Source organism: Onychomys torridus, chromosome 5 (assembly GCF_903995425.1).
Source record: "Onychomys torridus chromosome 5, mOncTor1.1, whole genome shotgun sequence".
NCBI lineage: Eukaryota > Metazoa > Chordata > Mammalia > Rodentia > Cricetidae > Onychomys > Onychomys torridus.
The window spans coordinates 34,382,338-34,394,434 of NC_050447.1; the positions used below are offsets into that span (position 1 = coordinate 34,382,338).

The 12,097-nt window shown below is 46.0% G+C and overlaps 1 protein-coding gene across 1 annotated transcript in view; it reads left to right on the top strand.

The window, feature by feature from the left end:
- Nucleotides 1-5,062: 5,062 nt before the first annotated feature.
- Tango6 (transport and golgi organization 6 homolog) overlaps nucleotides 5,063-12,097 on the top strand; it is a 167,819-nt gene continuing 160,784 nt past the window's right edge. Inside the window, exons 1-2 of the mRNA XM_036188684.1 lie at nucleotides 5,063-5,249; nucleotides 10,559-11,199. Coding sequence (XP_036044577.1) covers nucleotides 5,147-5,249; nucleotides 10,559-11,199 — 744 coding nt within the window. The 5' untranslated portion in view covers nucleotides 5,063-5,146. The remainder of the gene's footprint in view (nucleotides 5,250-10,558; nucleotides 11,200-12,097) is intronic.

Sequence of the window (12,097 nt, forward strand, 5' to 3'; positions counted from 1 at the left end):
TGTCATTCTGTTACTGTGATCAAATACTGACCAAAAGCAACTTGGAGAGGAAAGGGTTTATTTGGCTCATACTTCTGGGTCACAGTTCTATCACAGAGGGAAATCAAGGCAGGGACTTGAAGCAGAATCTGTAGAGAAGCCATGCTTACTGGTTAATGATCAGCTAGTTTTTTGGGAGATGGTGGAGCGAATGGGCAGGAAGGGTCTTAACTGTTTATTCCTGGATAACCTGGAACTTTGTAGATGTGGATGGCCTCAAACTCAGAGGTCTGTTTGCCTCTGCCTTCCAAGCGCTGGAATTAAAAGTAGACTAGCATACTTAGCCTCAGCTGGCTTTCTTATCCAGTCCAGGCTCACCAGCCTAGGGATGGTGCTGCCCACAGTGGGTTAGGCCCTCTCCTGTCAATCATCAGTCATGACAGTCCCTTCTAGTCTTGGGAAGGCCAATCTGACCTGGGTGATCTCTTTGTTTGAGACTCTAGGCTGTGTCAGGTGGACAGCCAAAGCTAATTAGGAAATCTGATCAAATGATATTTGAATGGTTTCAAAACCATTGGGAAGGGGGAATGGAGATAGGCTTTTCTACAGTGGGCTGTGAAGATTGGCTGATGGCATATAAAAGGATGAACCCGAGCCTTCCCTTCACTTACATATGGTTGTTCAGTGGCTCTGAGACTAAACAGAATGGCTACACCTATAGAACTCCTAGAAGACAGCAGCAAAGTTTTGTGATGTTGGATTGATTCTCTGAACATGACACCAGAGGCATGGACAACGGAAGAGAAAAAGTAGTAGAGTGCTTGCCTAGCATGTGGGAGTAGGGAGACGGCTGCAGAAGATAAGGAAATGCAAACGTTCTAGCTGTCACAAATGGCTTCCAAAGGTAGTTTCCACAAGAACCGTATGTGCTGGCATCTTTCCTGGGAATTCTGGGCTTGTAAGACAGCCATTGATACCCTGAAAGCTGTTAGTTTTCTTAGTTCGGGGTTGAGCACACAGGGACAAGCAACCCTTGTGTTCTTTGGTGGCCCCTCAAGTCTTAGTAACGGGCTCCTTGTTGGGTGACTTAATCAATGGAGCATATTTTACATGAATACCTCTGAGGGTCTGTCTTAAACACCCACAGATGTGTCTCTGCACAGGGTTTGTCCTCTCCTAGATAGTGTTCTTGTGGGGATAGGCTGTAACGGATGTTTAATAGCATATTACTGGGGGGCTCCCAGATGGAGTTTTATGTTTTGTTTCTTTTTTAGATCACTTTATTTTATATGTATGGATGTCTTACTTAATTTCTTTTCTAGATTGTTCTATTTTATGTGTATGTGTATCTATGCACCACTTACATGCCTGGTGCCTGTGGAGGACAGAAGAGGGCATCAGATCCTCTAAAACTGAGGGTGCTGGGAAGCAAACCTGAGTCCTCTACAAGAACAAGTGCTCCTAACCTATGAGCCAGTTCTCTAGTCCTGTTCATTGTTTTTTGAGACAGGGTCTCACTACATTACCCTATTCTTTTTTTCTGAGACAGAGTGTTGTTCTGAAGTTTACTGAGTAGACTAGACTGGCTGCCCAACCAGCAGCTCCAGGGATCCCCTGTGTGGATCCAGTGTGCACACTCGGCTTTTGTTTTTAATGTGGGTTTTAGGCATCAGACTCAGATTTTCTTGATTACAAGGCAAGCCCTTACTGACTTAACTTTCTCCTCCAATCCCCCCTTTCTTAAGTTAAAAAATTACATTTATTTGTGGGTATGATTTATTCAGTGTGTACAGGAGGAGGGGGATGGTTGTGCATGTGGAAGTCAGAGGACATCGTTGGCATCAGGGGGTCAGTTTTCTCAGTTCCAGGGATAAAACTCAAGTTGTCAGACATGGTGACAGCCACCTTTACCGGGTAAGCCATCTTGCTTCTCTCCTCCTTTATCTATCTATCTATCTATCTATCTATCTATCTATCTATCTATCTATCTATTTATTTATGAGACAAGTAGCTCTGACTGGCCTTGAACTCTCTATGGAAGAACAGGCTGACCTCAAATTCCCAGGCAATCCTTCTGTCTCAGCCTGCTTGGTGAATGCAACACCCTGTCTGGCCTTGCTAAATATCTAACACCTTTGACCACTTTTAGTAATTTTTCCCCGGATGACCTTGTGCCTATGCTGAGGGGAAATTGTCTAAAGCAAGCCCAGAAGGGAATGTAGACAATAAAAGAACATGGTAACTTCCAAGGTCCTGTATTTCCCCATCAAACACATTTCCCCGCTTAAAGCTGTCCACAGGGTCTGGAGGCAGAGATGGTGGAAAAGAGTCAGTTACCATTTAGTGAGCATTTCCCCTGTGGCAAATATTGCTGCCAGTGACTGACAGCAGTCCTTTTAAACTTCTCTCAATAGCACAGAATGTGTTTTCTCTTTAGAGGTTGGAAACAGGATGGGTTTGGGTTGGAACCTCAGGGCTGAGACAGACCGTGAGGGGCCTAACTGGCTCTGATGAACAAGTTAAACATTTTCTTCTTTCCCCGTGACTGACTACATGTGGAGTGTTTCTGCTCCACAAGACTTCTAGCTCTGATTTGGAAGGGCAGGAGTCAGCCATGCTCTATCCTAATGACTGTCCTGAACAGGGACAGTCAAGGAGCATTTTACACAGAAGGTCTTGAGAGGGAAGTGACAATGATAGAGGACATGATTGGCTTTTGATGTCTTTTTTCCTTTTCCTCTTCTTCCTGCTTCAGCCTCCTCAGTGCAGTGATGGGTGTTTAGTGGGGAGGAGCAGATATACTAAAGATTGTATTCCTAGCATTGACCTGGGACAGGAAGAGGACCAGTAAGAGAGAGGAAGATGGACAAGGGAAGCAATGGGCTGGGGTGGCAGTATACAAGCAAAGGACAATGCGCGTGCATGCGTGCGTGCATGTGTGTTATCAATGTCATAATGAGTTGTTTTTTTTTTTTTAAGATTTATTTATTTATTTATACAGTGTTCTGTCTGCATGTATGCCTGCTGGCCAGAAGAGGGCACCAGATCTCATTACAGATGGCTGTGAGCCACCATGTGGTTACTGGGAATTGAACTCAGGACCTTTGGAAGATCAGCCAGTGCCCTTAACCACTGAGCCATCTCTCCAGCACCCCTCCCCCCAATGAGTTTTCTTATGCTAACTAAAAATAATCAAGAAGAAAAAGCATTGTCCTGAGATCTTTGAATGTCCCACCAGGAATTATGGAGGTGAAAGACCTATTGCTGATTATCTGAATCTCAAATTTAAGTTCTCATTTCCATATAAACATGATTTGGGGCGTTATGGTTTTAGTATAACATGAATTATCTAGTACTGTAAGAGCCATATAAACAGAACAAAGAGGAACTTTACTAAGGACATTTCAAAACCTTCCCACCGGGGATGCTAATGCAGTTTATTGGTAGAGAGCATGAGCTAGGGGCTCTGGCCTTAATCTCCATGACCCAATTAAAAAACCACATAAACCAATGGTGATGTTTGTAGCTATCACATTCACAGAGGACGTATGTATGTGTATATTTACTTTTAGAATTTTTAAAGAATTATTTTATTTTATAGTTGTGAGTGTTTTGCCTTCATGTATGTCTGTGTACCACATGTATGGCTGGTCCTCTTGGAGGCCTGAAGAGGTTATTGGATCCCCTAGAACTGGAGTTACAGATGGTTGTGAGCCATCATGTGGGTGATGGGAATTGAACCTGGGTCCTCTACAAAAACAACAAATACTCTAGGGCTGGAGAGATGGCTCAGAGGTTAAGAGCACCGGCTGCTCTTCCAGAGGTCCTGAGTTCAGTTCCCAGCAACCACATGGTGGCTCACAACCATCTGTAATGAGATCTGGTGCCCTCTAAAAAAAAAAAAAATTAATAAAAAAACAAAAATAAATACTCTAAACCACTGATCCATCTCTCCAGCCCTGTGTATATTTATTTTTAAAAGTCACATAAGGAAATTGATAATACTCAGTTTAATATTTTTTGCTATTGTTGGTTTTGAGACAGGGTTATGAACCCTGGTCCTCTGACCTCAGCCTCCTTGAATGCTGGTATCATTGGTGTGAGCTACTCCTCCTGGTTCTATGGAAAACTGTGAACAGTTTTTTATTGTGTTTCAATACTTGAGCATTTTCTTACAGAAATGCATATTATTTTACAAGAAACTGTTTGTTTTTGTTTGTTTGTTTGTTTGCTTAAGTATTGAGGCTCGAACTCACGTCTTGTGCATACCAGCTAAGCGCTCTATCATTGGGCAACGTTTCCAGACCTTTTTATTATTTTTGAGACAGGGTGTCACTGACATGTGTAGCCTGGCTTTGAACTTTTGATTCTCCTGCTATAGCCTCAGTAGTAGCTGGGATTGGAGGCATGTGCAAGACAAATAGCGTCCTTTCTTTTTTTTTTTGTTGTTTTTGAGACAGGGTCTCTGGTTGGCCTAGTACTTGCTTTATAGCAGGCTGGCTTAAAGATGTGTGCCATTACACTTGTCCTTTATTTTGTCTTTTATATAGAAGTTAATTTTCTTTTCTTTTTTCTTTTTTTTTATATCTATTTTTTTAAAAAAAGATTTATTTATTTATTTATTATGTATACAGTGTTCTGTTTGTGTGGATGTCTGCACACCAGAAGAGGGCACCAGATCTCATTATAGATGGTTGTGAGTCACCATGTGGTTGCTAGGAATTGAACTCAAAACCTCTGGAAGAGCAGTCGGTGCTCTTAACCTCTGGGCCATCTCTCCAGCCCTAATTTTATTTTCTTTAAAAAATATTTTAAATTATGCTTGTGCGTACATCTGTGTGCATCTGAGGTATTATTCCTCCCCACCCCCACCTCCGTAGACCTGGGTTTACAGGTTGGTGTCTGATATATGTTCTGGGAATTGTACTTGGGACCTCTGAGAGAGCAACACATGAAACCAGATTTTGTTTTTCATCATGGTCAGGGGAATAATGGAGACGGGAGGGGGGGGGGGGGGGCGGGGGGGGCGGGACTACGGAAAGGGGCGTTCCCGGCAGAGCAGGCCCCGCCCCACCTCGGGCACGCCTCCCGCCACACTCAACATGGCGGCCGCGCTGGTCCGCTAGGGCGTCTGAGCGCATCTCAGGAGGCGAGCTCCGCTCCAATCATGGCGGCCCCGCAGCCGGGGGCGGCTCCGCCGAACGGGGTTCTGGAGCCATGTGGTCTGGAGCAGATTCTGGAAGCGCTGAAGCTGCTGCTGAGCCCGGGAGGTGAGAGGACGAGTCTTGGCGCGCGGCTGGACCCGAGGCTCGCGGGGCCGCGGGGCCCCTAGGCTTGCCCTGGCTGCCGCGGCATGTTCCCCTCGGGCCCTCCGGCGATCCCCGTCCCACCTGGGGCGTTTGGGCCTTGTCCAGTCTCATTTAAAACTTCAGGAAACTAAGGCTCCCGGAGGGCCCGGGATCCGCAGATGCTGACGCTGGCCGAGCTCCACTGGGCGCTTCACTGTTGAGCGACCTCGGTCCCCGGTGAGGTCCCGCGCGGCTCCGAAGCAGGCACCGTGGAGACACCTTCAGACAGCTGTAATGCGAGCTCTCAGCCGCTGGAGGGCCCGGGCCTGATGTGCAAACTACCAAGTGACCCAGAGGCGGAGCGGGGGCGTGTTGGCTGAATTTGAGGAAGATATTTAGGGGTTTTCCATTCCGGCACCAGGGATGTGCAGTGACCTTTGATCTTTTGTGTTGAGTTGACCTTTCCCAATTTAGAATCTGAAGGGACCTAGGAATGGTGAAACCTCCGCTGTCCTTTACTGTTGAGTACCAATGTGTGGTGATTTGACTACCTCTCAAGTACTGGGATTACGCAGGCATCACCATTCAACTTTTGTTTGTTTTGTTTTGTTTTTCTTCTTCCTGGAATTCACTTGGTAGCCCAGGCTGGCCTCGAACTCAGAGATCCTCCTGCCTCTGCCTCCCGAGAGCTGGGATTAAAGGCGTGCACCACCATCGGCCCGGCTTGTTTTTCTTTTTTTAAGACAGGGGTATCACTCTCTAGTTAAAGGCTGTCTAGGAACTTACACCCCAAATCACGTGGTCATGTTAGTAGGCTGACCATGGACCTAGAACTCAGTTCTACCCAATCTCCTTCGCAGACTAAGGCAGATTATTCAGAATAGAGCTGCTGGTGCTATCTGGAAATGTAGGGAAGGGTGTAAGAAAGAAGGCTCTACTGATAAATACAGTACGTATGGGGTGGGGGTGTCGAAATTTCACGGGTTTTCTGGTGAAATTCTGGTTTTCTGAAAGAGCAATTTTCACGGTAAAGGCACATCTAAGGTGAATGCACTCAGTCTCAAATATTGATCCCAAACTACAAACATTACACTTTACTAGTGGGAAAAGAAATTGATAATAGATGCAAGCCTACTACGTATCCGTCCCTACTGTGTTCCGTATGTGTCTATCATTTCAGCCCTCACAACAATCTCCTAACATAGGTATTGCTTGCATTCATTTTTGCAGAGGAAGGAACCAAGGCTCAGGTACACTGGAAATTGCCTAAAGTAAAAAACGGCAGCATTCAGTTTCCTTTACTAAAAGCATGATAAATATGCTATAATGCCCCAAATTAAGAGTCAATGGCAGCTGGGCAGTGGTGTCCCAGCACTCCTGAGGCAGAGGAAGGAGGATCTCTGTGGGTTCTAGGCTAGCCTGGTCTACAGAGAGAGTTGTAGGACAGCCAGGGATACAAAGGGAAATCCTGTCTTGAAAAAAACAACAAAACAAAACAAGAGTCAATACCAAGATATATATTTTATTATTTCTATATGTGTGTACCTATCTCTGTGAGTGTGTTTTTGTGTACCATATGTACACAGGAGCCCAGAGATGCCTGAAGAGGGTGTCAGATTACCCAGAACAGGGGTTGTGAGCTGTCTTGTGGGTGCTGGGACCTGAACCCCAGTCTTCTCAAGAGCAGTCAGTAGTCTTAACCAATGAACCATCCCTCCAGCTCCCATATTAAAAGAGAAAATATTTATTTTATTTTTAATTATGTGTATGTGTGAGTATGTACATGTGAGTACAATTATCGAGAGAGACCAGAAGTGTTAGATCCCCCGTAACTGGAGTTGACAGGCAGTGTGAGCCACCTGACATGGGTGCTGGGAACTGAACTTGGGTTCTCTGTTTTAATTTGCAGTTGTAGCTATTGGTTTGGTTTCAGGGGTTCCCGCCCCCCCCCCGTTTGAGATAGGAGCTCATGTACCCCAGACCTGCCCCAAAACTCAGGATGATTTTGAATTGATTCTTTCGGCTCTGCCACTGGAATGCTGGGATTACAGGTGCACCATCACACCTGGTTTATGCAGTGCTGGGGAATCAAACCTCGGTCATCTTGCCCACTGGGCAATTGCTCTACCGACTGAGTTACATCTGCAGCACTGGTTTTTGTTGTGGTGGTTGTTTGTGTGTTTTTTCTCCTTTCAAGACCGGGTCTAGCACTGTAGCCCAAGCTGGACTCAGACTCAAGACAATTCTAGTGCTAAAGGCTTCTCTGTCCTTAGATTACAGGCATGTGCCACCATTCCTGGCTGAAGAATAAGGTTAAATCAACAAAACGTAGAAGCAGTTATCCAAAAGACATAGATCCCTGTGGAAGGTCCCTCTACCCTCTGAGAATATGGAGATGAGTGACATACACATGCTCATTCAACTCAGGAGAATCCAAACATTCCTGTTTGAAAAGGGAGTAAACGAATGCGAAAATCTTTCCTTTTTTAAAAGATTATTTTTATTTATGTGTATGTCTTTGTGTATAGATGCATGTGTTTGGGTGCCCGTGGAGATCAGAAGAGGGCATTAGGTTCCTTGGAAATGGAGTCACATGAGGTTGTGAGCCCCTTTACATTGATGAGTGCTGGGAGCCAAATTCTGGTTTTCTGAAAGAGCAATAAGTACTCTGCCGCTGAGCCTTATCTCATCCCCCTAAGGTTATACTGTGTTGTATATTTAGTTACTGTGTGTGTGAATCCGCATGCTGGTTATTTTTTCTTCTCCCTCCTTTTTTTCTTTTTAATTTTTTTGAAATGACTTTTATTTTTGAGACAGGATTTCTCTGTGTAGCTCTGGCTGCTCTCCCCTCATTCCAAGCTGGGATTAAAAGCATGCACTACCACTGCCTGGCTTGAAATGACTTTTTAAAGAGAAGGTTTCATGTTAGTGCCCAGGCTGGCCTAGAACTCTGTGTAGTTCAGGCTGGATTCAAAGTAGTAGCCTCAGTCTCCCTAGTAGTAGGGTTGCAGAGTCCACCAAGCTGACTTTTTTCTTTTGTTTTGTTTTGGTTCTAGGGATCAAACCCTGGGTCTGTGCTTACACATGCTCTACCAGTTCAGTTTACTACTACAGTGTGTGTGTGTGTGTGTGTGTGTGTGTGTGTGTGTGTGTGTGTGTTTGAGACAGGGTCTACCTATATATACCCTTGGCACCTGCTGTGTAGAACAGATTGACCTTAGACTTTGGGGATTTTTCTGCTTTTGCCCCCCAGGTTCTCAGATTGCATGCCTTTGCCACTCATCTGGCTCTTTTTGGTGAGGGTAGGTTTTTTTTAGGAGGCAGGGTCTTACTCTTTAGCTAGAGCTAGCCTAGACTTTACTGTGTAGACCAGGCTGGTCTTGACTTGAAGCAATCTTTCTGTCTCATCCTTCTAAGTGCTGCAGTAACAGGTATACACCTCTAGTCTGCCTTGCAGTGACATTTAAAAAAGTCTGAGAATGACAGCATTATTTTATATGTTTAAATCTCTTTTTGTGTGTAATGCTGGAGAAAAAACTTAGGAACCGACGTATGTACCTCTGTACATCCCCAGCTGATGCATGATTCTAATTAGTCTTATTAAATAAAAACCCAGAGTCAGATATCGAGGGTGAAAGCTGAAAGATCAGAGAAGCAGAGCAGCCAGCCACTGGAGAGACTTCTTAGCTCTACAAAATCTCTGACCGAATGGGTCTCCTGTCTCTACAACTCCTCAGACTGAATGGGCCCTCAGATCCTGTCTCCACCTGCCTTATGATCCTGTCTCCACCTTCCTGGTGCTTGGATTAAAGGCACCTGGGATCAAAGGCATGAGATCCCAAGTGCTGGGATTAAAGGTGTGCACTACCACCGCCCAGCTCGGTTGCTATCTGTGTAAACCAGAGTGGCCGTGAACTCCTGATCTTCCTGTTTCTTCCTCCCAAGTTCTGTATTAAAGGTATATGCCACCACTGCCTGGCCTCTGTGGCTAGCTCCACCCTCTGATCTTTATTTGTCAGAACATAAGCAAAACACCCAGCCCTGTCTCAGTGTTACTGTACTAGTCAGTTTTCATTTGTCTGCCTTTTTGTCTCTCTCTCTCTCTCTCTCTCTCTCTATCTATCTATCTATCTATCTATCCCCAACTTGACACAAGCTAAGAGGGAACCTCAAATAAGAAAATGCCTCCATCAGGTCGGCCTATAGGCTTGTCCGTGGTGCATTTTCTTCATTAATGATGGATGTGGGAGGGCCCGGCACACTGTGGGTGGTGCCACCCCGGGCATGGTTGTAGAAAAAGCAAGGTGAGCAAGCCGTGGGGAGTATACCAGTAAGCAGCATTTCCCTGAGGCTTGTGCTTCAGGTCCTGCCGCTAGCCCTTGCCTTGGCATCTCTCCCTCCCCACGTTGCTTGTGGTCGTGGTGTTTATTTATCACAGCAATAGAAGCAAACCAGGGCAGCTGTGGGGTGGTTTTGTCCTGCAGACTTCTTGGCAACCAGGGTCCTTATGCCACATTTTAGGAACTGCCTTAGTATTAGGTGTGGTGCCTCTAGTCCCAGTACTCAGGGGCAGAGACCAGTCCAGGCTGTGAAATCGTTTCAAAACCAAGCTGGGGTTGTGGGGTTTGCTGCTGAAGAAAAAGAGGAGCCAACACTTTCAGGTATTTTATTTCATCGCTGTTACCAGTAGAGGGCAGTGCGGGCTGCTGTGTCACCAGGCTCCAACACTTTCAGGTATTTTATTGTCACTGTTACCAGTAGAGGGCAGTGCAGGCTGCTGTGTCACCAGGCTCCAACACTTTCAGGTAGTTTGTTTCTTCACTGTAACCAGTAGAGGGCAGTGCCGGCTGCTGTGTCACCAGGCTCCTGCTTTAACTCACCTTTGTACTTCACGCCTGGCTGCAGGGAGTCCCAGAGAGAGTGGTTGCTGACCTGAATGGTTAGTGGCTAAAGCTCACATTTCCTGTTTAGGTATGCATTTGCTGAAAGAACCATATTTAAATGCTAGTGGCTCCGAATACTTGGCCTTGGTCAGCCCTAGTTTTATAACCTTTAAATAACTTTTTATGTACACATGCTGAGATTGCAGCTGAAGCTGCAGTCCTCAGCACCACAGAATGATTCCCCCACAAAAAGACTTTTTCATCTGCCTACAGTCTCATACTCAGCACCTCAGTTTTTCCCTTCTTCTCTGGCCGTCTCCTGGCTGGAGTGGGCATGTGTTCCACGCAGAAGGAAATGCCATATGTTTTCTTTGTTCATTATATTCCTCTTTTTCCTCCTTCAAAAAGGATCAGGCTCAAGTTCACTACAGAACACGAAACATGATGTCTTGCTGGAGACTCTAAAATCTAACCTGTCTGCCTTGGAGGCCAAGTTTCTGAAGGATGCTCAGGGGAAGAAGCTACAAGTCCTAAGAGATGAAATTGCCGATAAGGCCGAGTGGCTGCAGAGCTCCGACGACATCACGTGGCGTTTCACCACTCAGACTTTGTTACTGCTGCTGTGTTTGAAGGAAACCATGACCCGCCTTGCAGCTGATTTTAATCCAGGTACACCCAACCCCAGGACACCAGAAGCTGCTCCTGCCCTCAGTCCGGATACGCTTAGTGTCTCCCAACAGAAGACCGTCCAGTCGGTTCTGCAGTTTGTGGTCACCTTGGGTGTCTGCCCCTACCTCATGCCTGGTGTGGGAGTCCCTCTGAGATACAGAACTGAGTTTGGAGCTGTTGTCCAAGATGTAGTACGTCTGGAGACTTCCCCCCATGCCACCCGGAGACTGTACACCTGCTGCAGGGTCCTCCTAGATCTGGCTCAGCATGCGTCTCTGGGGAGCTTGATTTTCTGCCGCCATTTTGGGGATATTGCAGCAGGTCTGTGCCAGCTGGGCTTCTGCCCAACCAAAAGAAAAGCACCAGCCCCAGTGGAAGAGGTAAATGTACAGAGGAGGAGGGGGGAATGAATGATAGCATGGTTTTTTTTGTTTTTTTTTTTTGGTTTTTGAAACAGAGTTTCTCTGTGTAGCTTTGGCTGTCCTGGAACTCACTCTGTAGAGACCAGGCTGGCCTTGAACTCCCCTTGATCCGCCTGCCTCTGCCTCCTGAGTGCTGAGATTAAAGGCTCATCATGCTGTACTTCTCATACACACTTGTGCTTGTTCCTTTGTATTCCTTATTTGGCACACCAATAGTGACACTAACACACCAATAGTGACCCTAACACACCAATAGTGACCCTAACACACCAATAGTGGCCCTAACACACCCCTTCCCAAGTATTTACTGAAAAGCCACTGTGTCCAGGCAGTGTTACTGAACAGTGTCCAGACAGAGCACCTACTCTGTATTTCAGGCTCATGCATAGTGCCAGAACCAGCAGTGCCTACACCCTGAGGTTGGGGTCTGGTTATTATTTTTGAGGCCCTTTAGTGTCCCGAGGTCTCAGGCAAGACAGAGAAAAAAGGCAAACATTGAAAGAACCCAAGTATGAAGACTGGCTCAGGAGTTGACAGGGACACCCCACGATCGTACATTGTGAAGCTGCTCTACATAGCACCCACATCTCAGTATGTTACGTGGTAAGTAGTGGGCAGGACCCTGACAGACTGTGAGTGGCAGTTACCTGAGGAGGTGGTACTGTTGGGTATTAAGAGTACTTAAAGTAACTTCCATCCCTCTTTGACAGTTAAGTTCTGAATGCATGGAAAACCAGTTATCAGAGTAAGAGATGGAAAGTCAAAATACGGGGGTGGCAAGGTGGCTTATCCAGTAGAGATGTTTGCCATTATACCTGGTGACCCGAGTTTAATCCCCAGAACCTAAGTAAAGGTG